Genomic DNA, 26,516 nt, shown 5'->3' on the forward strand with positions numbered 1-26,516 from the left:
TTTTGATGTGGAACCGGCCGACGCGCCAAAATCGCTGAGCCGCACGGCGCCCGCAGCCACGTTTTCCAAGTATCGCAATCGAAATAGTAATGAAAAAAACGTCCGTGCGAACGCTTCAGGCGGTTTTTAAAAACATGAGATAAAGAGTTGATGAAGAACGACGTGGTGGGATGAGTTCCGACGCGGCGCACATTCGACTCGACGTGAGCGATCAGCTGTTTGCGCTGTCGGAGTCTTTGCTCCGAGCTTCTGATGCGCTGTGATAAGTTGCTCGGTAGAAAGTAGAGTTGCAGAGGCAACTGTCATTTTGTCTTTGCGTTGCAACCTCCTCCTCTTCTACTGTTCTATTACTGTTCTGTTACTGTCGGCCCACGTAGCCTATAGCGCCACCTCCTGACCAAAGATGGAAACTGACTCAGTACGACAACTGGACCTTTATAAACTGCGAGTGCGTCCTGATGACATTCACTGAAGTTTGCGTCTCGGCCGCAAATTTGTTCTGCTCATAACCTGATGGACCCAAACCTGGAAAAGCAGCTGCAGAACATGAATCATCATCATCATCATCATCATCATCATCATCATCATCCCTGTTATCTGACATCAGACAGTTCCAGGAATCGCATTAAGAGACGCTCATGTGACGGCAGTTTGATAATTTAGTACGGCCGTCGTAGGATGTTGTGTAAGAAGAAGAAGAAAGAAGAAAGGCCCGTGACAGGAAAAAGTTGCCTTAAGAGCTTCTGTGTGTCTTCACACTCAGCGGAGAGAGAGGACAAGGAGACCTACTTTACAGAGCAGTCACAAGACCACACACACACACACACACACACACACACACACACACACACACACACACACACACACACACACACACACACACACACACACACACACACACACACACACACACACACACACACACACACACACACACACACACACACACACGGGGGGGGGGGGCAGTCAAGACGTTTATGTTCGTGTTACTTAATCGGCGGCGACGTCTCTCGGGTTAATTAACAGTTTGACTAGTTCCTTTACAGGCGGAGATCAGTTCATTAAGAACTCTCCAGCCTCCAGTCGTTTCACATCGCCGCGCGGCCACAGACGTCCATGTTTATAGAGGGAGTGTGTGCTGGAAACCGAACGTAGATTATTGAATGTTTAGCCTTTGTTCAGTGAGCGACACCGTACTCGTCCGGTAGAATCATCTAAATGATTTGATAATGATGTCGCATGGTGAATTACTTCCAACGCCTTCTTTTTTCTAAACATCACGCCGACGATTAATTCTCATTATTGATTTGATCTGTTGATTGTTTACTCGATCCGCTGTTCGGTTCATAAAATGGTGAAACATGTCGGCCGTGTTTCCCAAAACCACCAAGATGATGTTTTCTTTTGTCCACACACCAAAGATATTCAGTTCTCCGTCACAGAGGAGCAACAAATTCACATTCAAGAAGCTGAAATCAGAGAATTGAAACTTTTACCGATTAACCGATGATCAAAATAGTTGTCGATTAACTGTCGCGGCTCTACATCACAGTTCTATATGAACTATTATTTTAATATGAATATTTGGATTTCTCCCTTTGAAGCCGGTTTACACTCAAACACTGACCCACTTCACAAAACAGAAGACTGACTCAAGTGAAGTTAATGATCCGCTTCTTATAGTTAAACAACAACCACTCACTGGTGTTGCTCCTCTGAAAGGCCTGGACAGGACCGCGTGTCACACGGCGTGTTGTCGGACGCCAGCATCGTCGCCCTCAGTCTTTCCTGAGTATCTCAAGCGTGCGTGAGTGCGACTGTGTGTCTTCATTTCCATGTGCAGCGGTCACATGATTTGCATGAGCGGCACAAAACATCCTTCTCTCCGCCAGGAGCAGGAATCGTCCGCACGGCTGCGTCAGGCAAATCAGGCGACCGCAGGCTGGAACGTACAGATATACATGTATATATATATATATATATATATGTATATATATATAGTGCTATAGTAACGAAAACAAGAAATCTCCTCTTGTAATAAATGCTGCTGCGGCCTCCATCTTTCTGATTCAACTGCCTCAATTTCCTTTAACAATAATGGTGACGTCCTTTTATGTGGTGCAGGTTTTTTTAATGTTTTAACCTTAAACGAAATCCTCGGTCCACATGTTTATAACTGGTGATCTTTAACGTGTTGCTCACTGGTTGAATGAAGGAGTTGCAACAGCTAATCGATTAGTTATCGCCAACTATGGTGATAATCGATTAATCGGTTCAAGGAGTTTTTATGGGAAGAAAGTCCCAAATTCTCTGATTTCAGCTTCTTAAATGTGAATGTTGTCTATGTTTCTTTGCTCCTCTGTGAGAATATGCTTAATATCTTTGATGTGTGGACAAAAAAAAAACATTCATCTCGGTGGTTTTGGGAAACAAAATTATTTTTCATAATTTTTACGACATTTTATGAACCAACCAACGGATCGATTAATCGAGAAAATAACCTTTAGTGGCAGCGCTAGTTGAAAGTAGAAGAAATGAACAGGATTAACTGCGAGAGACGCTTCACGCAACATGTATGAGTATCTATCTGATCAATGTTTGATGAAAACATCCAAGACTCAAATTCAAATTATTCAAATGTTTGACTCTGTGGTGTTGAGATCCAGCCCCGGGTGATTCACTAGATTCTCACTTCCATGTGCAACGAGACAAGCGGTGAATATCAACGGAATGACTAATAAACGCCAGTTGGTGATCCAGTCATCACCGGCACCATCACGCTCCGATGACAGTCGGAGGTCAACTGTCACAGGGGGAACAACGGCCCACAGCGCCCCCTGTGGGCCTGAACAGGAACACTTCTACAGGCTGTGTGTGGTCCTCGTTCTACTCACGTTGTGGGGACTCGTCCTCATAATGTGTTCAGGTGTCAGGGATACATAAAGGTTTGGTGAAGGTCAAGACAAGGTCACTAGTAGTTATGATAAAGGTTAGAGTCCAGGAAGTGACTATAAATCATGCGGACATGACTCTGAGTGTGTGTGTGTGTGTGTGTGTGTGTGTGTGTGTGTGTGTGACCTCAGAGCGACAGTAACCACAGCAACTGTTGCAATGACATTCGTCGCTCATTTCTATTTCTGTGTACAGTGGTAACCGTGGCAACCATCAAGAATGAGACAGAGGCTGTGTTCCCTCGTTCACTACTCTCCCACAAAACTGACTCCACATTTCTTTTCTTTTTGTAACTCAATAATGAGAAAATAAATGATATCCATGGTCCAGTTGGGATTGTTTGCAGACATTAATGTCCATGCAACCGGAAACTAATTTACAGGCTACTTGAGCTGATTTCAGACATTCACTGAATTGTTTTCATTTTCCTGACATTTACTATGTGACATTGCAAAGCAAGTTTCAAATATATTGTAGTTTCTAATTCTCACCAGTAGAGGTCGCTGCAGATCAGTTTACTTGACCGACGAAAAAAAAGCAACGTTCTCTACGTCCGTCAGCCAGATTATTCATCAAAGCACGATGGACACGGTAAAAAACTGAGGGAATTATTATTATGTCAGAGGGTGGAATTTTAACTTATTTAAATATTTTCTACAACTTAGTTCTTCCTTCCAGAAAAGCAGCGTAATTCATAACAGCTGGAAATCTGGAGGCTTCACCTCGCCACATAAATCCATCCAGTTAGGTCTCTACAACACTTTGAACTGGAGCAGCTGTAGGTGTGTGTGTGTGTGTGTGTGTGTGTGTGTGTGTGTGTGTGTGTGTGTGTGTGTGTGTGTGCGTGTCTTTGAGCCTAAACTTTTAATTCAGTCATAAATGTACGTTGTGTTGATTTCAAGTTTCTGTTTAAGACAGATCCTGTTTCTACTGGACGTCTCCTTAAAGAGACAACATGTGGGTCACTATATATATATATATATATATATAAAATATTTTGCCACCCTCGGATCTTTAAGCCACAGATTGAGCGAGGTGGCCCATTCGCACGTGGCAGTGTTTCGTTCTCCCCTACCTTTCCCCGAGCCGAAGAAACAGTCCATCTCCACGCTGGAGCGCGAGTGCGACACGCAGAGCGCCGAGCTGGGCACCAGTCCCTCCTGCGGCGGGCTGCGGTCGGTGGTGCGCACCAGACACCAGCCGGGCCGCTCGCTGGGCCGCTCCAGCAGCTCCACCGTCTGACCTGCAGGGGGCGCCGCATTTTTACAAACGCTCTCATTTGACGCATTGAGAAATATCGCGTTTTTTTCTAAAGCGGGTTCTGCGTTTGTCTCACCGGTGCTGACGGACATCTCCGTGCTGCATCCCGCCGTGAAGTCATGGAGGACGACCGTCAACTCGCATCCACCAGAGAGCTGCACAGAGAGAGAGAGAGAGAGAGGCGAGACATTAAAACATCGGTGGGATCAGAACATGACAAATCGGAAAAAACTCGTCAACACGTGAATTATTAGTTTGAAAATTGTTTTTGCTATAGATCCACGTGACGACAAGGGGAGAGGAGAAACTTGATCCTGCACCCTGAGGATCAGGAACGACTTCTGTGTTTACACATTAAACACAGGAATATTTCCATACAGGAAAAAAATGATCAGTGCATAACTAATCATGTGCTCGATGCCGAGCAGGTTTGTTGAGCCCCGAAGTCTCTCGACGCTCTTTAGCCTTCAGATGTTTAAAGACACGACAACGTGGTTAAATCTACACGGCGTGTTGACGCGTATCCTCGACTTCTTATCGGGCTCACAACGATTATTATTTCAACATTGATTAATCTGTCGATTATTTCCTTAATCCACTGATTAGTTGTTTGGTTCATAAATGACATAAAATGGTGAGAAATGTGGATCGTGTTTCCAAAAAAACCCAAAATGATGTTTCTGTTTTGTCCACACACCAAATATATTCAGTTCACTGTTCACAGCAAAGAAACCAGAAACTATTCACATTTAAGAAGCTGAAATCAGAGAATTGTGACTTTTCCCCCATAAAAAACTACTCGATCCGATTAATCGATTATCAAAATAGTTGGCGATTAATTTAGACGTGTTGCAGCTCTATGTCACACGTCTCAAATACACATATTCAGTCTATATACTGTATATGTGTATTTTACACTTGCTTCACAACTGAACTTGAATGTGGAGCTGTTTGACTAAGTGAGGACAGAACAGCTGTTAATGATCCACAGACCGTGATAAGGAGGAGAAGACGTGAGCTGCAGTCACAAAGTGTTTACAGTCCTCGGGTTCAAGTGGGAACTAACGTTGGTGAATATTGTTCATTAATTGGCTCAATAACCCGGTTACATAAAGAGCTGATAAAAATGAAGAAACGTAATAGTCGTATAACTGACGTCACGCTGCGGAGGTGTGTTGAACCTTTACTCGTATTGGAGGAGACATTGTGCTTTGTGTTTTCCTCTAATGCGCCAAAGAAAACAACAATGAGATCATACAAAGGAAACAAAGACGACAGCAGACGTCACAAAAAGCATCACAAGACAGAAGGTGACGGAACTGATTCTCAGACGAAACGATGCGGCCGAACTGTGCGTTTGGAGAAAAGAAATGATCACAATCTGTGTTATTGTACAACGGACACACTGTCAGCTGATGACGGGCCGGTTCCACACGTCACCGTGGAGAGAAACACCGAAGAGATGCCGGACAGAATATATATATTATACATATATATTTTTACATTCATTCATAACTGCTATGACTGCTATATTATAAAGATGTGAATAAATTATAGTAAGCCATTTCCTCCTCCAACGACCTTCTCTTTCTCTTTCTGCCTCGTCTGCTCCAGTCTCCTCGTCTTGGAAAATGTCAGAGAGAGTGTGTGTGTGTGTGTGTGTGTGTGTGTGTGTGTGTGTGTGTGTGTGTGTGTGTGTATTCGTGCATGTGAGTAACCAGGCACTCTCTTTGCCAGGCTAAGGGTCTCCTAGCAACAAGAACCACTGTTTCTATAAAAGGTACAGGTGATTTTCAAACACACACACACACACACACACACACACACACACACACACACACACACACACACACACACACACACACACACACACACACACACACACACACACACACACACACACACACACACACACACACACACACACACACACACACACACACACTCTTCCTGGCTGATTACTCTGCTGCCGTGGTTCAAGGTGGAACCGTCCTGACGTCCGCGGACGGACAACAGTTCGGTTCGCCCCATGTTCGTGGCGCGAGCGAAACAGGAAGCACGCGGTGACGTGCGGTGAGCGTGAACCCGGCGTCTCCGGTGTCAAAGGGCAGCAGGTAGATGGAGACGCCGTGGTAATGGTTAATCTCTCCTCAGCCTTTCACCGTACTGCTGCGCAGTTGTTCTTGAAGTCAACCTCAAGTCAATATCCATCATTTTTTAGTAAAATTTGGTTATAAAATATCAAGCTTCAATTACTGGCACGACATGTGGGGAATCAGTGACAGTATGATTCAAATTATAAAAATATATATATACATATACGTATATACATACACATGTATACATATACATATACACACACATGTATACATATACATATACACACGCATATATATACACACGCATATATATATATACATATATACACACGCATATATATATACATAAATATGTATATATATATATACACACACATACACACACACATATATATATATATGTATATGTGTGTACACACACACACACACACACACACACACACACACACACACACACACGAACACACACACGAACACACACACGAACACACACACGTATATCGGCATCACTCATTAGTCGCCGTTTGGAAGGGACAGAAAAGTAAGTATTTCGCTGCCAGGGCCTGAAGCGTCTACATATCTGAAGTGACAGGGTCGTGCGTCTGTGGAAATATTGCCCGGTGAGGACGGGACCACCAACCTCGCCTCCCGAGGAATCAACCCTCATATGAAACTAATTTACAGCACTTACATCCACTTGGCAACGGGCCGCGTGCCACACGAGACGAGGTTCGTCCTCTTGTCTCGTGCTCCTTTTTCCTTTCCCATATTCATCTAACAATCCGTCCTCAACTCAGTCAAGTGCTGTGAGTCGACTATATTTGAACACAAAAGACGTGGAGGACATTTTCTTGATAAGTGCATCATTACATGTAGCTGTACCCTAAGGAAAGTTAGTTATACATGTATATGAACTTTATTTCTCTAGGGAGCAGTGCTGCATCGTGCCTAACACGCTTTTTGTCGAAGTTCCTAAATCAATGAATCCAGCTTGACTTTATTTTCTCATTAGACTTGACTACAGCCACTGTATCAATGTGTCTGTTGCCTTTACTGTCATTGGTTAGTTTGTCTGTTGCACGATATATCGTCCCAGGAATTATCGCGATCAGCGTTAAGACCATTTATAAAAAATACCAAATCATGTGAACCAAACACATGAGACTGTATATTAAAAAAGTGAAGCCGACGAGGAAATGGCTAAAACCCGTGTTCTCTCAAATGACCAGCAGAGGGCGACTCGACTCGCGTGATTATCAACGTCAGTAAACATTTTTCCCTGAGGAGTTTTTGGATCAATATCTAGTTTCAAAACAGCGGCATGTTAATTTTCTGTACATTATGGACCATTTATAGTCCAGGAGACGATGAAGCTCGGAGAGAAGCGGGTGACGTCCTGTGGGTTCACCACGCGTCACAACAACAGTCAAGACAGAGGAGATGCAGCATCTCGCCACGGGAAAAAACAAAAAGTCCCAAGTTTAACTAAGTTGCAAACTGCAAAATACATTTTCTATTTCGGGGGGGAAATGCTCCACACCCTGCGTCAACAACAGATGGAGAACAAGTCTGAAAAACAACGTGAGACAGTTGTTCTCTGGTCGCACGTGGAGGAGACCTGCCCGACAAGTCCATCATCGCCCCCACGTCTGAGAATACAGTGGTTTGATGACACAAACCCTGTGTGAGAGCCAGTGTGACCGAGTCCTGCTTTGCACAGGAAAACAGACAAACTGCTGAGAATGAGAAAATAAACTGCAGACACTTTCAGACCCTTCAAAAAAAACAAGAAACCCACAAACCGACATTTAATTCAAAAACAGCAGCGCAGACTCTCCCATAAAGAGCAGACGCTCGCTGGATCATGAAGAGCACTGGTCCGCGGGTTCAGTCTGCACAACGGAGTCAGAACAACTCACACACACACGGGCCACTGACAACGACTCCTCCGTACGGGTCTGGTGCCGCCGCGGGTGGAAACAGGCGACTCAACTTCACAACCTGCTGATGAACTCACTCACTTCATGGAGAACTGATCTTATGGACGAGAGCGAATACCCGGAATGTGTCCGGTGGCCCGGAAGTGCAAATCACTGCGACAAATGAGAAAACAACATGAAGAGACAGCAAAACAAAAGACGGCAAATCAAAAAAAATCACAACGGCGAATCAGTAACAACACAAATCTTTGGTTGAAGATTCTCCACTGAGCTGCAAACATTGTGGCACCAACTGGTATTGTGCAGATGTCAGTTGAACCTTCCCACAGACGAACCCCCCGAAATGAAAATGGCCAAATAAACGAACAAAGTAAGTCCTAGCACCTCGCGGCCTCTACTGTACACGTCTGTACGTGCGTTACACCAGTTACACGATGGAGTCGGAGCGAGGGCAAGCGGAGAGACATTCCCTCCAGGCGCTGGAGACATCTCCACATGGACACAAACACAATACAGAGCGTCTTTGTCTGAACTGTTAAATCTACATTTACCCAACCACACTTCAGAGGAACCTTCATATGGGACTTTCAGTCTCAGTGAAACATTCAAGTGGGAATTTCCTCCTCCAGCTTCATTTCTCAGAGCAGCTTAAAAATCGAAAACGTAAAAAGTCCACGTGTGAAATGTGTCTGAAACGAACTGACTCACATTTCATTTGTCCAGTCTCTGTGGCAACTAATGCCCAGTTTCCTGTCCTCGCCGTCTGACACACACACACACACACACACACACACACACACACACACACACACACACACACACACACACACACACACACACACACACACACACACACACACACACACACACACACACACACACACACACACACACACACACACACACACACACAGAGTTTAACCATTAATCTCCACCAATACACACACCCAGTTTAACCATTAATCTCCCCAACACACACACACACACACACACACACACACACACACACACACACACACACACACACACACACACACACACACACACACACACACACACACACACACACACACACACACACACACACACACACACACACACACACACACACACACACACACGCACACACACACGCACACACACGCACGCACGCCTTTAACAGCAACTCAGCAGCACGGATGCATTAACACCGTTTTTTTGTTGTCGTTAACAATCAAATCGACGGTCAGAAACTTCAGTAAGAACAAAACAAAATCCAACTCGGGTCGAGAACAGCGATGATCTCTTGACGTTTTACTACAGAACAGTTGGAGACGCAGTCTCACAGGAGAGCAGATTATCTGTGATTATGATTCCAGGTGAACGAAAACAGTAGTAGATTAATCTGAGCTGCCGGTGCAGTGTGTGTGTGTGTGTGTGTGTGTGTGTGTGTGTGTGTGTGTGCGTGCGTGCGTGCGTGCGTGCGTGCGCAGCAGGTTCTACTCACTCTGCTGCTCTCTTTGAACAGTTTAAAGCTCATCCACTTTGGCATGTCGACCTCGTCCTCTTCTGTCTGTCTCCCTCTCTCTCCCTCTCTATCTGACAACTCCCTCGTTGTGTCTTCGCGCACACACACACATACACACACAAACACGCCCTCTCCGTCTGTGTGTGTGTGTGTGTGTGTGTGTGTGTGTGTGTGTGTGTGTGTGTGTGAGAGAGAACAAACAACCATAGCTTTGTGTTTGACGGGCGGCACTCTCCTTAGTGTGTGTGTGTGTCTCTGAGTCATATGACCAGCAGATGGCTACTGTACGGCTTCAGTCTGAACCCGACACTGATTGCATTTGATTCATGAGCACGAGCGCGCACACACACACACACACACACACACACACACACACACACACACACACACACACACACACACACACACACACACACACACACACACACACACACACACACACACACACACACACACACACACACACACACACACACACACACACACACGTAAACAAATTGCTAACCAGCGTTACAGGCTCGTCTTCCATCTCTAAACAAAGTACGTAATATTAGTTACTTTTATTACTCTCAAAGTACCTTTTATATATCGTCTCATTACAGCAGCACTAAATCAAACTACAATGGAAGAATACACGATTGCTGGTTTGATTAATAAAGCAGGACAAAACAAATGTCACTGCTGCCAACTTGTGATATTTTAGTTTAAAGCCCCAATTTTCTGGCGGCACCTGGTGGTGAAGTTGCAAACCGCAACCACCCGAGCGACCGACCGACTGGGGACACTTTATGGCGACGCACCGCTGATTCCAATTCCCGGTTTCCCGGCAGCGTCTGAAAACTCAACCGCCGTCGAACGCAACGTACTCTGGAACCGTTTAGTTCAACGAGCGTATTCAACGCGACGTCCAAACACGGAGACTCACGCGGAGGTCAGGTCCACCTCACGTTACTACATCTAACTCATATGAACACAGAGCTATGGACGATGTATTCAATTTCTGTGAATGAGTTCTTCTGAATATTACACACTGTAGCTTTAAACCTCAGCCGGAGACGAACAGACCAACGTTCCCTCTCCTCCAGACCCCAGGCACCAGATAGTCCGGGTCCGTTTGTGGAAAGGTTTGTCACTGTCACAACGTTTTAAAATGCTTATTTCTCCTTTATCTCATTTGAGAAACTCAATCAGAATTCTCCCAAAAACTAAATGACTTAATGGTTTTAGTGATTTGAGTCAACAAGCCTTTTTCTCCGATCGACTCCAGCTCGGCTTCATAAGTGGCTTTAATTCATTTGAGGCGCAGGAGTAAACATTGGTTCAGCTGCTGGTGAGTCCGGGTCCAAACGGCGGTCGCACATTCATCCCCCACGGCACGGGAGCGTTGGTACGCTTTATTAAACCTGGCGCGCGCACTACGAGCAATTATTTTGCGCTCCGACCGAAGGCGGTGGCTGTGAAAGAAAAACAACAAAAAAAAAACAGAAGGAAAAAAGGCAGACTGTTGCACTCCGACCAACAGGCCCGCGGCGCAGCCGAGCTGCCAACCGCTGGAATGAAACTTTAAATAACGTGGAGACCACAGGCTGCAACCGCCGCTGACTCACGGCACCAGCGGAGCGTCGCAGAGGGAAACAAGACAAGACGCCGCGCGACGTCACAGAGCATGTTCACGCGACGAGGCGTCGCACCGACTGGCCCGGATCCGCAGCACGTCAACGGAACATCGCGTATTCCTCAATCCCACCGTGTACGGTGAACTGGAACAGAGCAGGCCGGAAGAAGCTGGACGACGAGTTCTCTCATTATCCGTTCTGGAAATGTTTTCTGATCCGCAACCTCTAGGGCTTAGGGCCCGGTTCAGTTAAAGCTGCAGTGTGTAAAAGTTAGAAGAACCCATTCACAGAAATTGAATATATTGTCCATAACTATGTGTTCATTAATGTATAATGAGTTAAATATAGTCACATGACGTGGACCCGACCTCCGTGTGAGTCTCCATGTTTCTACGTCGTGTTGAATACGGTTGTTGAACTAAACGCTCCAGAATACGTCTCGTGCACCTTGCCAGAAACCAGAAATGTTATCAGCAGTGCGCCGCCATAAAGTGTCCCCAGTCAGTCGCTCGGTTGGTTGGTTGGTTGCAGTTTGCAACTTTACCACCAGATGCCGCCAGAAAAGTACACAAATTACAAACTGCGGCTTTAAGGTTACGGCCCGGTACTGTTAAAGCGACTAAGGCTACATTTCCAGATCGGATAGCTCGCCCCCCCCCCCCCGCTTTAGTTTGAGAACTCCGGGAGCTGCACTGTAGCACGGACGGGTGTGAAACAATGATGCTGTCGTCACCCGCATTCGCTTCCTCATTGGTTCTTGTCAGTCACGACTCAACTGCCAGCAGGTGAATACAAAGCGTTGCTGCTAACGCTTAAAGTGTCAACGACAGTTTCACATTGATCTGAATTTAAATGAGGTCAACGACGTTGAAGTTTTGACATTTAGATATTAGGGTTTAAACATTTCTAATGAATTGAATCCTGGGGATCCTTTCATATCCATAAAAACAGGTAAAGTATGTATTTATGGAATAATTTCCAGTATGGATCGGAATATGAAATAAATCATTATGATTCCTACCAATGAATGTGAATAATATGGATACATAAAAAAAAGCCTGGACCAGAGTCAAATTAAAACATTTTTAAATATGTACATTGTCCATATAAGTCAAGGTAAATGTGTAGGTCTGCTGAGCGAATGGAAAGTCTGGAAAGAACTGGTTGATGCGCACGTCGGGAGGGAGGGAGGCGAGATCAACCTGCTGGAACTGCTTCTACAACACTAACAGACACTTTAAACTGACACATTACACACCTTTCATACAGAGTGGGAGAGAGGGAGGACGTACAGTACGTGGAGAGAGAGAGAATGAGGTGTGAAAATGGAGGAGGAGAGGAGAGGATGGGGGGGGGGGCCTGAGCAGCAAGACGGATGAAAAGAAAAAAAGTACGAGACGGAGAAGTGAATCATAGTGAGGTGAAACTATGGGGGAGTTCGTCTTTTAGAACTTCTCCAAAAACCACGAGAAACAGTAGCCACACACACACACACACACACACACACACACACACACACACACACACACACACACACACACACACACACACACACACACACACACACACACACACACACACACACACACACACACACACACACACACACACACACACACACACACACACACACACTCCCAGACAGTGGAACATCTGACTATGCCAACACTGGGCCGTTATTACAGTTCACTGGAGACGGACGGGGCGTTAGAAAGAAAGCGGGGAACAGAAAGAGGTGTGAAAATTCAGAGGGCTAAAAAAGTAGGGATGGAGTTTTAACATGAGCTTCTAATCATGGGCGCGCGTGTGTGTGTGTGTGTGTGTGTGTGTGTGTGTGTGTGTGTGTGTGTGTGTGTGTGTGTGTGTGTGAATCAGTGGCAGATTGCTGAGGAAAGAGATGGAAATAGAGCAAGAGGTTTATAAATAGGGGAAAAGGAGGAAGAAAAAAAAAGGGGGCCGGCGAGAGAAACAAGGCCGAGGCCGGAGGACAGAGAAAGGTGAGAGGACGTTTACTGAAAAACAGGTGAGATGAGTAAGAGAAGAAGAGCAGCATGTACAGACCCAGAGACAGTACGTGCAGCTCCTCCCCCTTCTCCACGACAGGAGAATCACACTGAGCAGATGAATCCTCTACTGCACTAATTGAAAAGCGTACGGTTGCGTTCATCAAGCTTTGACCGTATGGAAGCCGTCTCGCCAGACGTTGAAATTACGTATGGGATCTTTTATTTTTTTTTTTGCCGACCCTTTCAGATTAAAAGAACTGAAAAAAATTCTTGTTGTCATTATGTATCGTCATGTCTAAAGGCTCACTGCTGTTTCTTTCTGCGTTGCACTTTGTAGACGCTCCCTGCACGCGTGTTTTAATAACGTTTCATTTGTCAGTGACTGATCCGGGAAAGTTCAGAATCTGCGTTGGCCGAACGCTTGTGACCTCCGGCGTCGGCGCATTGACCGACGGAGCGCGACCCGATTGGCTGGACGTTGGACGGACTCGACACAGCATCGACTCCTGATCCTCGGCGTCGCGCACGTTGAGTTTTTTTTTCAACGCAGAATTTTGGGGGATGTGAATTTGCCCAATGGAATTTGATAAAAAAGTGAAAATCTCTTATTTTGAAGCCTTAAAGTTCAGAGGCCAAAATAAAATCAGATGCATCATTTTTTTTCAACGCCGCAAAAAAAACTTCAGAAGCAAAAATTTCAACGCTGGAAAATTCAGTAGTAGAAATTCAATGACTTTCAAACTGTTCAGGTCTGGTTTGCTTCCACGCAACGAACTTCTCACGGACAACTACTCGCAACGATCACGTCACGGACGTGATGCGAAGTTTCAGTCGGCTGACAGCGGGTTACATTCCTCACACACACCCGCAGCTGATCGCGTGACGACGGAGAACAACTTGCAACATATTCTGCTCCGATTACACACGTAGGTCTGATCGAAACCTCACTTCACTCAACATCCGCCTGTCACATCGCCACAGTCTTGCTGCCGTTTCTCGTGTTTTCGTGTTTAATCTAATGACCTGGTTAGCAAATATTGAAATAAGTGCACCTGAAGAGCGGGCGCGGCGCTGGAACAAACAGCGCCCGGCTCGCATCTCTGAGTCGTCTCGGCTCCAAAGTGCACACGGGATGGGCGTCAACCTCGCCACACTGAAACTCTGACACCGCTCTCCTGGGAAAATGAAATTACGCAAGAGTCTCCGCAGGCCCCTCCACGACAAAAATTGGTGCCTGCACTTCCAAAGACACAAGGAGGTGAAGGCAGAGTGAAGTGGCGGCCGACACCAAGGGGAAAGATGGCAGTTGATTAGACAAGCGGTGCTCCTCTGTGGGCCCCCGCAGCCATGACGCTGATTCATTAATGATCCTGTGTGTTCTAATAGTAGCTATCTAGAAAAACATTGATTAACCCTTTCGTTAGGGGTGAGGGGGAGAACCTCCACTATTTATTGAAATGCATAATTTTTCTCTCAACCAATGGATTCAGACAATTTTTAATTTATGTTACGACACTAATTACTTAGAAAAAAATTAATTACGACAAAAAAACCTTTTTAATTCCAGGCTGTCCACCCACAACGAGCTCTCCATCTCCTCGTGAAGCCTGATTAAAAACAGATCCACCACACACACACACACACACACACACACACACACACACACACACACACACACACACACACACACACACACACACACACACACACACACACACACACACACACACACACACACACACACACACACACACACACACACACAGCGGGGCGTCTGCTGCGTCGGCATATGAAACGGGGGAAACTTTATCAAAACAAAATGCAGGGAACTTTTTTTCCCTTTTGATGTCTTGTAGGAAAACAGCGGAGGAGGCGGATCCCTAAAATAGCGAGCGAGCGTTTTCTAGAATCCTAGAAACAATAAACTGGACGAGATGATCAACAACACACCCACGTACAGAAAAAAAAAAGGCGGAGTGGAAAACCTCATTATGATGTTTTCGTTGGAAAGGAAGAGGTGGAGACAAACAGACATGCGATATTGAATGCATATGCAGAGTTACAGTACGACAGACGTGTGTGTTTATAAGCATTGTCTTTCTATTTAATGTAGAAAAACAAGATAGAGAAAATCAAGTGACAGTGCGGTATCACTCACACACACACACACACACACACACACACACACACACACACACACACACACACACACACACACACACACACACACACACACACACACACACACACACACACACACACACACACACACACAGCCAAGGCCATTCTGCATGAGTGGCCAAGAGTGTGTCTTCATGTGTGTGTGTGTGTGTGTGTGGCTGACATTTAGAGGCAGGGTGAGTGTCGGGGTGTAGGCGTCGGGGTTGCACAGTGAAAAGGTCACACAGTGTAACCCGACAGAGGGAGGCCATGACTGACATCTCTCTCTCTCTGTGTGTGTGTGTGTGTGTGTGTGTGTGTGTGTGTGTGTGTGTGTGTGTGTGTGTGTGTGTGTGTGTGGACAACAGTGGCATCAGAACAAGTGCTCCGTTCAAAATCTGTGGATTTCAGCTATTGGGTTTTTTTTTGTTGCTAATTTGAAAACGACCTTAAACTACAAAAAAACTTCCAACCACATCCAATAACCCAGTTCATTTAAATCCAAACTGGCTTACACATCAGACAATGGGAAAATACTTGACGTGGAGAAACTCTGCAACAGCAGAATTTTGCGACTTTCAAAAGGGGAACAGTAATTATGGTGATGTTCTGGAGACGGCACGTCCAAACCTCTTGGCTTGAATAAATCCCTGCAGGTCTTGAATACAGTTTTTGAAAAAAAATCAAAGTTCAAAGACGGGCTTACTTGGACGTGAGAAGCCGGCTGGTAGGAGGCTTCGGCACAGACGCCCGCACACAACCTGAAGAGGTTTTTCATTTTCTCTGCTCATTCGCCGACATGGCTGAATCTTTATCTCACACACACACAACCTGAACCTACAGGGACGAGTACGACTGTGGGCTCCGCGAGCCACTGGCACGCTCGCAGCCCCTGCTTCTTGCCCATTGTAGCTGCGCGGGAGACCCTGTAGCGGCGAGGCAGCTGTGGGCCATCAGCTCGTCACAGGCCACAGAAGGTGAGTCTCAATCAGCTGCTTTTAACTCCTCCTCCATTATTCAACGTATCCAAAAGTGGCCTCTCTGGGCGCGTGTGTGTGTGTGTGTGTGTGTGTGTGTGTGTGTGTGTGTGTGTGTGTGTGTGTGTGTGTGTGTGTGTGTCCTACCTTGTCGCTGTCCACAGTGTTCTGGGACGTCCGGGACGCGATGGAGATGGTGTCTGGTTGGCTGCCGTCTCCCTGACTGTCTCCGTCTTCACCTCCGTCCCTGGAAACACACGAAACAACCGGAATGAAATTTTAAATCACTCGAACACTTTTTGGGGTGAGATGTTTTCCACTGTGATAAAAGCCGAGACAACACAACCACTTCTGGCAACATTAGTTCAGATTTTTAAGTTTTTTTACAACGTGCTTCACAAATAAATTGACTTGACTCGTCCTCTGTGTGTGTGTGTGTGTGCGTGCGTGTGTGTGTGTGTGTGTGTGTGTGTGTGTGTGTGTGTGTGTGTGTGTGTGTGTGTGTGTGTGTGTGTGTGTGTGTGTGTGTGTGTGTGTGTGTGTGTGTGCGTGTGTGTGTGTGTCCTTGTTTACCTCTTGGTGTTATTCCTGGGTCTGGTCAGTGCTGGTGTTTTGGGCAGGTGCAGAGGCTCCTTCAGCGCCCCCTTCAGGTGAGTCATCCTCTCCTGGATCACCTCCCTGATGTTCTTGATCCACTCCTGCTTCGCTTCCATATTGGACGCCTGGAGGACGAACACATCAATATAATAATTATTATTAATAATAACATAACAACTTAAGGTGACAGGAACCACCTTTTTTATTTCCACTTACCTTGAGCACAGTCTTATTATCGGAGGACGGGGTTCTTCCTGCCCACAGAGCGAATTTACACGAGTCGCCCTCAATGTGCTCGGTCACCCCCAACTCAGACGTCTGCAGCGCAGCGAGGAGAGAAGAGGAAAGAACACGCGAGTCAGCGACAGCTAACGTGTGTGGAGCTACAGAACATACAGTACAAACTACACACACACACACACACACACACACACACACACCAGTAGTTTGTTCTTGTACTGGTACTTGGTTCTGCCCGCCGAGTCTTTGATCTCCTTGCTGAAGACCAGGGAGAACTCGAACAGGAAGAGGTGGCGGTCCCGGCCCTTCCTGATCAGCGAGCGCGGGTCCCAGACCTGGAAGCTGTCCTGCAGGATGAGCTCGCCCTGCACCTCCAGGTTCTCCTCGAAGCCTGAGGAAGAAGGAGCATGAAGAAGAGTTATCATCGAACCAAGTCACAGTCAATTAAATAAAGCGGTAGACAATGGATGGATGGATTATTATTATTATTATTATTATTATTATTATTGGGACAGCATCTTACCCTCCAACATGGCCAGATGCATGGCATCATTTGCTCTCTTAGGAACACTGAGCATCACCTCCAGACCGTCCTTGATCTCCCCTTTGCCCTCCTCACAGCAGGACAGTAACTCCTGCACCAAGAGAGAGAGAGTTAACTGTGATGATCATAACAGAGTTAAAAAAACACGTTTTCCCGTGTTAGTGTGTGTGTGTGTGTGTGTGTGTGTGTGTGTGTGTGTGTCCACCTTCAGCAGCAGTTGGTACTTGGTGATCCTCTGGACTGGTTTGATGAGGTAGGAGGAGATGGAGTTAGCCAGTCCACGTTTCTGCTGGATGTCCTGTTAATACACACAAAAAATGGAATTGGAATCGTCATAAATGTTGAATTTTCTATTCGGCATAATGCTGCTGCAGTTGGGAGTTGTTTTGTTTTTAAATGATCAGGCAGCGCCATCTGCTGGAAAAAAAAGGCATGACCTCCACAATCGTCTCACGTTGCAGCTGCAGGAGGAAAATTAAAAACCAGCAGCTGCATGTTCTCGCCCAGTTCCCCTTTCAGAATCTATGTCATCATCTATGTGAGAAATTACCTACAACATTTAAATAGATAGTTTTATACTGGGACACTGTTTCTGCAGGCATGTGCAGAAAGATAATACTTAATCTGAAAATATACAGTACACAGAGTTTTTAGGTAGGTATAAAGTAGGAGAAGGTGGGTACATTGGTAACAATTTAATTTGGAATATGTTGTTTTTATAAATAATCATAAAGTGAAATAAAAGGTTTTGTTGTTTTATTTATGATGCTTTTAATTTTTTGTATAGATTGATGGATCTTTTATTGATCCCAATTCCGGTGTTACAGCAGTAGGTGTCACACAACACACCTTACAAAATATACAATATCTACAACAACAAAAAAAACACGTAGAAAATATAGAGAATAAAGAAAAATGAACTCACATCAAAGAAGTTGCCGGCGTGTTCCAGTATGAGCTGGCTGGAGTCTGGTTTGTTCTTGCAGTAATCCACGTAAATGTGGAACTTATCAGCCTGGAGAACAGAACAAAGTCACAATTGTGAATCTATATTTTTGTATTTTTTGCATGCGGATGAAATGGTGTGGTCCACTCTCTCACCCAGGTGACGAAGCAGTGGCCCACGTCCTCGGGCAGCTGCTCATAGTTCACCAGCTCCTTCAGGAAAATACTGGAAACACACACAAATGCAAAAGATCACCTTTAATGGATCAGCTGTTTAATAAAAGCACCTGAATGTTCCTCGGAACCTCTAAATAAAAAATGAGCAGGTGGAAAAGCAGAACAATATAAAGAGCGTGTCTGAAACCCATAAGTCCTGCAGGTTGGAGGTTCCCTTTGAGCTCCAGTGAAGCAGACCGGGACAAAAGTTCCTTGAGGAACCGAGGCGAAGAAGCCTGCAATGATTCTTTTCCTTACGCTCAATGTCGTTTTTTTCTCTCACGCTCTAAGCGCTCACCTCCGTCGCCGGGCGTTACAATTAAAGAGCGTTTTGTTTTTTTTTAAAATCCTAGATCCGTCGCCTTTTTCCAGATCCACCCCAACATCTGAGTGGATTCACAGACAGCTCTTGTACCGTTACGCCAGCCCTGATTGGCCGCCGGATCATGAGGTTGGCGGCCACTCGTCATCCAATCACCTCGTCTCGCTTCACGAGCCAGCTGCTCTCTGACCCGTGGCCGCGCTTTGTGTCAAAGTTCAGAGCGCCACCGAGTTCGTAGCTTTCTGTGCGAACGCTCACTTGTTGTGGAAGTCGCAGATCTCCTGCATGTTGCCGAAGACGACGTGCTCCTTGTTGGCGATGCCCGGGGGGATCTCCTCCACGCCGCTGGTCATCTCCCACAGGTAGGTCTGACACACGAGACACACAGACAGACGGTTAATCACCTCGGCCTGCAGACGGGGACAATGTCTCGTAAATGACACGGGCACAAAACGCTCGCTTCCCACCTCCAGACACTCGTGGAGATCTTTGACGTAGGACTTCTCCGTCTGCAGTAGCTCGGCCATGATGAACCTGCGACACGGGAAAACGTTGTTTTTTTTTAAGAAGACGACCCGCCGGGGGGGGGGGGGGGGGGGGGGGGGGGGGAGCAACCACAACAAGAGGATCGGATGGCATTTACTATTTAATTGGTACCATTGCGTATGTGATTATTCCATGATCGCACGAGTCCACTGATGTTCCTCCAAGACCTTTATAGTCCCGACAAACAATTCACGATAAGACAAAGGACTTTTTTTTTAGAACGGCTGCCGAGGAGATTAAAAACTATAAACTGTGCTATTATCACAATTCTGTCTCTTTGATGTGGTTAAGTTCCGAACTTGGGGCATGCTTTGGGACACAGATGACTCAGAAACACTGTTGGTAGTGGAGGGGAAGGAATCCGGTTAAATACAGTGAGTTACCGCAGCTATAATAATAGATCTATTATCCCCTTCACGTGTTTCAGGTTCGATCAGGAAATGTCCGGACCCCGTGCCCCAGCCCTCCACTTCGCTTTCCGCACTCACTCCTTCTTCCTCGCAGACTTCCTCTTCTCCTCGTTGACCTCGTCTTTGGGGTCGCGCAGTTTGACCTCGGGGTCGTCCGTCAGGCTGGCGGGGATGATGTCCAGCTCCAAGTCCTTGTTGTCCTGCGCGGAGAAGAACGTGAATTTGGGGATTTTTATCTGTATCTACACGTGTCACCACGTTCATGTCCAGTGTGTGTGTGTGCGCGCGTGTGTGTGTGTTCACCTCTGAGCTGACCCCCAGGCTCCGCTCCAGACTCTCCTGGTACTTGCCCATGCGCAGGGAGAAGTCGCGGTACCGGCGGTCCACCGTGCTCACCCACCGCTTCAGCTCCGACACGTGGGCGTGGCCTTTCTCCACCAGGTTGTCCGCCAGCTGGATCAGCAGCTTCACCTTCTCCTTGGTTTGCTGTGGCACGTTCCAGCACACACAAACACACACAAACACACACACAGATTAAATGGCTGACACACATGCATGTACGCACGCGCGCGCGCACACACACACACACACACACGGCGTACTGTACCTTGGCAGTGAGTCTGAAGTGATGGTATTTGCTGAGGAGCTCCTGTGTTTCCTCACTGCTGTCGCCGGGCGACGTGTGCGTGGCCAGGTAGACCTCACCTGTCTCCTGGATCCAATCAAGGGCCTGCACACGCACGCACACACACACACACACACACACACAACAGATGGAAGTTTAAACTCGTTCTCTTTGTCTTACAGACACACACACACACACACACACATACACACTGACCTGTTTGGCACTGCGTTCGAACACCACGTACTGCTGACACTGGTCCAGCCGTCGTTTCTTCAGCGTCCAGAAGTGAAGAACTCGGTTCTCCCTCTGCAGCAGCTCGTTCAGAATGGCTGCACACGCGCGCAATACAAACACACCGCACCAACATTTATTTGGTGAGAAAAGCTCACCGGGAAGATGAGATCATTACGAAAAAATAACTTGGGTCATGCGGAACATTGGTTCCGAGTTTACTCTACAGGCTTTTGTCAAACTGGTGCCGCCTCAGCAGCGGCGTCGGCAGCACTGACCTTTGACCTGCTGCTCGGGCCCTCTGGCGTGACTGGCCGCTCCGGGCATGCTCACGTTGTTGCGGTGGATGTACTTCAGGAACACCTCGGCGTTCCTCCGGGCCAGAGTGCAGGCCTGGATGACAGGGGGACGCTGGTTAGACGTTCGCTCTCCCTCCATCGTCACCGTCAGCAACATCAGCCGTGGCTGTTTCGCCGCTTTGGATTGGTCCGTTTAAGGCGGGCGTTACAGCTAACTGTCAGACTTTAACGTTTAACCAAACCGCTCCATTAAGAGCGCTGGGCGCTAGTACACTTCCACGAGAACTCTCACACTCCCGGGACTTGTTCCTTCTAACTCTTCCCCGAAGTCCGAAATCATCTGTGGGAAATTAGGGCTTTTAAGTGAGTACAATGCTCCCTCGGCTTGGAATAACTTACAAAAGGACCTGATCTCATTGGACACTTTTGAAGGGATCCTAAACGACGTGGAAGCAGGAACTTCATGTTGAATGTTGTTTCTCATTTTTAAATTGTTATATCTTTTTATACATAGTGTTTTATGCGCCGCTGCCTGAGATTTTCCATCTCAGTGAGTTTTTGTTCTTACTCCTGGTTAAATAAACGTTGAAAGAATAATGTGGGGCGGTCGAGTCGCGAATTCAAACTAGTGCAAAAGGAAGACTTGCGGTGAGTCACTTGTACAAACTGTGCTTTGTTTTTCTCCCATCTCCAATATTTGTTACGTGAAAACAAACCAAAAAACCACAATCTAAAGGAAACAACTTCTCATTCGCCCTTCGGATTCAGATCAAGAGACGCAAATTGCGGAAGCGACTAAGAGGAACTGGAGGACTCCTCTGATCTCTCCAGTCTCCTGTGTGAGGTTGGAAATTCTCTACAGACTGTTCCGGTGCAGTTCACCTTGAGGAAGGCTTCCTTCTGCTCCAGGTGTTTACTGATCAGGGGCAGCAGGTAGTCGCTCTCCACAGACGGTCCCAGTTTGTCGTGGCTGCCGCACCAGTCCTCGTCCCGACGGTACTCCTGCTCCAGGCTCTCCAGCACACTGCACACCTGGACGGACAGCAGAGGTGTCCCAGGGTGACGCCGGGACCGTATCCGACCCCCCCCCCCGGAGCCACAGATGTGAGAAAAAGAACCTCCCGTACCTGTTCCGACGTCTTGTAGAAGGCCACCGAGGCGTTGACGAGCTTCAGCCGGTCCTCCATCTTCAGCATCAACTGCTGCCAGTGGACCGCCACCTTCTCGGCGCAGCTTCGAATGGCCTCCGGGTCGTAGTGGCCCGCCTGCAGCATCATCTGGAACGGGTAAGAGCAGGCGAGAGGGTGAACGCGCTTGTACGTGGCTTTGCGGCCGCGGGCAACCATCAAAGCGGAGCTGTGAGGAGGAGAAACAGATGTGTGTGGATCTACCTCGGCTTTCTGCTGGACCTGCAGGGCGCTCTGATGAGTCTTCTGAAGGGAGTTGGCGTGGAAGAGAGACTGCGGGGAGACGGAGGAGATACTCAGTGTTTATTCAAAGTTGCACTCAACTTTAAAAGGCTCCCTGTGGACTTGTCGTTTCATCCCGTTGACGCTGTGGAGCCATGGAGGTTGTGTTTGGATCAGTGCGCGTGGGGACGCGCGCGCAAAGTTCAGCCAAAGGTTCCGCTGATCTTCAGTGAAGAAGAGGAAGAAGAAGAAGAAGAAGAGGAAGACGAAGACGAAGACGACGACTGCAAGTTGGTAAACAAGGATCTAAAAATCGGAGGGTTTCAAGGCTTCTTTTCACGAAAAAAAAATCAGCTTTGCAAGTATTTTATGAGGAAGTCAACGCATCCAGCAAGTTTGACTCGCACGACTGTTATGGTGTCGAAACATAATGTCAATATGTAGCTACATAAATTAATAATATTATCAGACCGGGGCTGAATTTGGAAAACCAGTCAGCCAAGATCACGATGTGTCAGAGCTGCAACCGGAGGGCGAGTGTGTGATCAAACTTGCCTCAGGTCCAATTATCTCTTAAAGCACATAGGGGAAGAGTTTTCATACGAGTAATTATGGTTTTAATATCCAATGTCATTAGTTTTAATGTGCCTGAAGGGGAGCGGGAGAATTAAAGTTGCATGAAACCTCAAGTACGACAGATTAAAGTGGACTATAGAAAAACATATTACAGTGAGGATTCTGAATTATATTAAGTCTCATAACTTGAGACCAGACTTAAACACAGACGTAGTTAAAGTGCAGTGTAGGGATTATTATTAATGTTGTTATTATTATTCACGCATTAGCTGTGATTGGCCCCAGACCCTCTGTGACCCCTCACAGATCAGGAAGTAGAGCTAATGGACGTATGGATGGATTTTATGGATTAAAACAATACATAATTACACTTTTGGAATCAGTGCAGTAAACAGACGACATGATTCGTCTGTTGCGTTGTGTTGGGAAACTGTGACGAGCTGTGATGTGATTTTCATGTTGGTTTATGTCTTTCATAAATACATGTCATCATGTTGCTGTTAGTGTTGAATGAGACAATGCTTTCATTGTGCTGTGTGTGTGTTTGTGTGCGTGTGTGTGTGTTAAAGCTATTAGCCGAGGCAGTATTACATCACTCTGATGGAGGATGCATGACTTACATCTTGTCGAGGGAACACACACACACACACACATGATGGACCTTGGCCAAGACAATTGGTGTGTGTCTGTGTTTGTGTGTGTGTGTGTGTGTGTGTGTGTGTGTGGTACAGCACTGACCAAGGGGCTTTTACCCCTTTTAGTGATCACACACTCCTCGAATCAGCTATTTAAAGCACTGCTCACACACACATTCACACGTACACATGGAGATCTGTGTGTGTGTGTGTGTGTGTGTATCAGCATCTGTTACTCTTCAAAGTCAATACATGATGAAATAATTATCGAGGTAAGCCTGGTTCAGAAGGAGATGACAAAGAAAGTGTGTGTGCGTGTGTGTGTGTGTGTGTGTGTGTTTGTGTGTTTGGGGGTGCGTGCGTGTGTGTGCGCTCCCATCCCCTACTACTCAAACCGATGCATACTGAAATAATTATCTGTGAAGTACAGTAAGCCTGGTTTTCAGCAGCAGTCATTAGGATGTGTGTGTGTGTGTGTGTGTGTGAGAGGTAAAGAGAGATAGAGTGTGTGTGTGTGTGTGTGTGTGTGTATATGTCTGTGAGAGAGAGAGAGAGTGTGTGTGTACCTCTATTGCCATCTGGAACTGTTCGTGTTCCCTCTGCAGCTGCTCGGCCTCAGACAGGGAGCTGGCGTTCACCATGCTGGCGTTCAACATGGACTCACCGTTACGGATCCAGCCCAACACCTACACACACACACACACACACACACACGCACACACACACACACACACACACACACACACACATGTGACAAAATGATAAGATGGCAATTTCATATTTAGTAGTAGTAGTAGTGTCAGTGTCCACGCTCACTTTGGAGCCTGCGTCTTTAAGTCACTCGTATGACTACAGGAGACACACAAAGCCGGAAATAAGCAAAATATAAAAAAAGCAAGGTTTGTGGATTTCACCCTATGATTCTGGGCTTTGTCTAAAGATTGAGAGCAGATGTTAAACTGATGTGCAGAGAGAGGCATCGTCCATGTCTCGCCTGCCGGAGACGCTGCTAAAACGTGTCTCATCAAACAGACCGGTCTGTGAAGTCCAGGTTTGTCGGAGGCCGACACCACGGTAAGAATGAGCTCATTCCTCGTTTCGCCGGTTGCGTATCGTCACGTCTCCAACCGCCATTACAAACCACGAAGAAGAAGAAGAAGAGGAGGAGTGTACAGCCAATCACGTTGCGATCGCTTATCGTGTAATGGCCCTGGAACATGTCCGCAACCATGGCTCGTAAAAATGTGATGTGGAGCATACGTGGCATATCCACAAGTACACAGAACTAGGGTGTGTGTGTGTGTGTGTGTGTGTGTGTGTGTGTGTGTGTGTGTGTGTGGTCACTGCGTCTGCTTTGTTTTATTTCTAATTCCACACTTGACCGACACTGTGACCACAATTATTGGAAGTAAATTGTGCTCGTCACCGAGCTGATGTGGCTGCAAGTGAAAACACTGGTCTGGATAAAGAGAACAGGAGCGAGGGCGTAGCTGCACCAGTGTGTGTGTGTGTGTGTGTGTGTGTGTGTGTGTTTGTATGTGTGTGCGTTATTAACACATTGCCATAAACCTCATGAATTATGCAGGCGCATCCATCTGCGGCAGCGGCTCGTTTCCTGTCTCAGCAACGTGCAGCGTGTTCATATTCACATCTGCACTCGTTTTCTCCGCACGGACACAAAACATTGGCTTCACTCTGGAGGAAGAGCCGCGTGTTGTTCTTGTCTTTCCTCCAGCGTGGAAAAAAAGAAAGAAGATTTCCTATGTTTCTATTAATAAAAGCAGGTCCGCGCTGCTCCATTAAAGCTCCATGTTATTTCCTTTTTAGGACGTCGTCGCCTCCGACTCGGGATCTGAATAACGCTCAGGGTACTTTAAAGGTAAAGGTACTTCACTCACTGTCCAGTATTACAGTACTGTCACTTTCTCTACGTACAGTAGACTGCGATATCCTTCACATAACAACCAGAAGAACTCTGTGACTTCGCCACTGAACTTTTCTCACACGTTTTTTTTTGCCTTTGCGCCTGTGTCACATAGTGAAATGTAATGTATGAAGAATTTCAAACTAAGAGGCCGTCGAAGCAAAAGAACGCACGGGAATGTATCTGGAAGAGAGAAAAGTCAAGTGAAAAGCAACCAGAAATCACAAAGCAAGAGCAAAGAATCCGCGCTTCGCCGGCGTCTTTCCACGCGCGTTCACCTGTTTGACCTCGGCCTGCAGGTGGCGCAGCTGCAGGATCTGCTCCAGCCGCGTGTGCGTGTGCTGCGCGTTGAGCTCCACCTCCTGCTGCTTCTCGTGGAGGAACTCCAGCAGCTCCTGCACCTGCGAGGCCAAGTCCATGTCCTTCTCCCCGGTCAGCTCGATCCCTGCCGGGGGGCAAGCGAGAGACACCAATGTG

At 46.7% G+C, this 26,516-nt stretch overlaps 1 protein-coding gene across 2 annotated transcripts in view; it reads right to left on the minus strand.

Annotated features, from left to right (window-relative positions):
- kalrna (kalirin RhoGEF kinase a) overlaps positions 1–26,516 on the minus strand; it is a 103,444-nt gene that overhangs the window by 30,306 nt on the left and 46,622 nt on the right. For both annotated transcript variants that reach the window (XM_035603616.2, XM_035603615.2), the window contains exons 19-40: positions 26,318–26,484; positions 24,682–24,801; positions 22,887–22,955; positions 22,623–22,772; positions 22,378–22,527; positions 21,475–21,589; positions 21,179–21,294; positions 20,945–21,067; positions 20,641–20,823; positions 20,416–20,537; positions 19,849–19,915; positions 19,640–19,749; positions 19,000–19,069; positions 18,824–18,913; positions 18,104–18,196; positions 17,878–17,989; positions 17,555–17,745; positions 17,331–17,432; positions 17,091–17,239; positions 16,665–16,764; positions 4,289–4,367; positions 4,028–4,195 (exon numbers count right to left, since the gene is read on the minus strand). In XM_035603616.2, coding sequence (XP_035459509.2) covers positions 4,028–4,195; positions 4,289–4,367; positions 16,665–16,764; positions 17,091–17,239; positions 17,331–17,432; positions 17,555–17,745; positions 17,878–17,989; positions 18,104–18,196; positions 18,824–18,913; positions 19,000–19,069; positions 19,640–19,749; positions 19,849–19,915; positions 20,416–20,537; positions 20,641–20,823; positions 20,945–21,067; positions 21,179–21,294; positions 21,475–21,589; positions 22,378–22,527; positions 22,623–22,772; positions 22,887–22,955; positions 24,682–24,801; positions 26,318–26,484 — 2,646 coding nt within the window. The remainder of the gene's footprint in view (positions 1–4,027; positions 4,196–4,288; positions 4,368–16,664; positions 16,765–17,090; positions 17,240–17,330; positions 17,433–17,554; positions 17,746–17,877; positions 17,990–18,103; positions 18,197–18,823; positions 18,914–18,999; positions 19,070–19,639; positions 19,750–19,848; positions 19,916–20,415; positions 20,538–20,640; positions 20,824–20,944; positions 21,068–21,178; positions 21,295–21,474; positions 21,590–22,377; positions 22,528–22,622; positions 22,773–22,886; positions 22,956–24,681; positions 24,802–26,317; positions 26,485–26,516) is intronic.

This window comes from Scophthalmus maximus, chromosome 14 (genome assembly GCF_022379125.1).
Source record: "Scophthalmus maximus strain ysfricsl-2021 chromosome 14, ASM2237912v1, whole genome shotgun sequence".
Lineage (NCBI taxonomy): Eukaryota > Metazoa > Chordata > Actinopteri > Pleuronectiformes > Scophthalmidae > Scophthalmus > Scophthalmus maximus.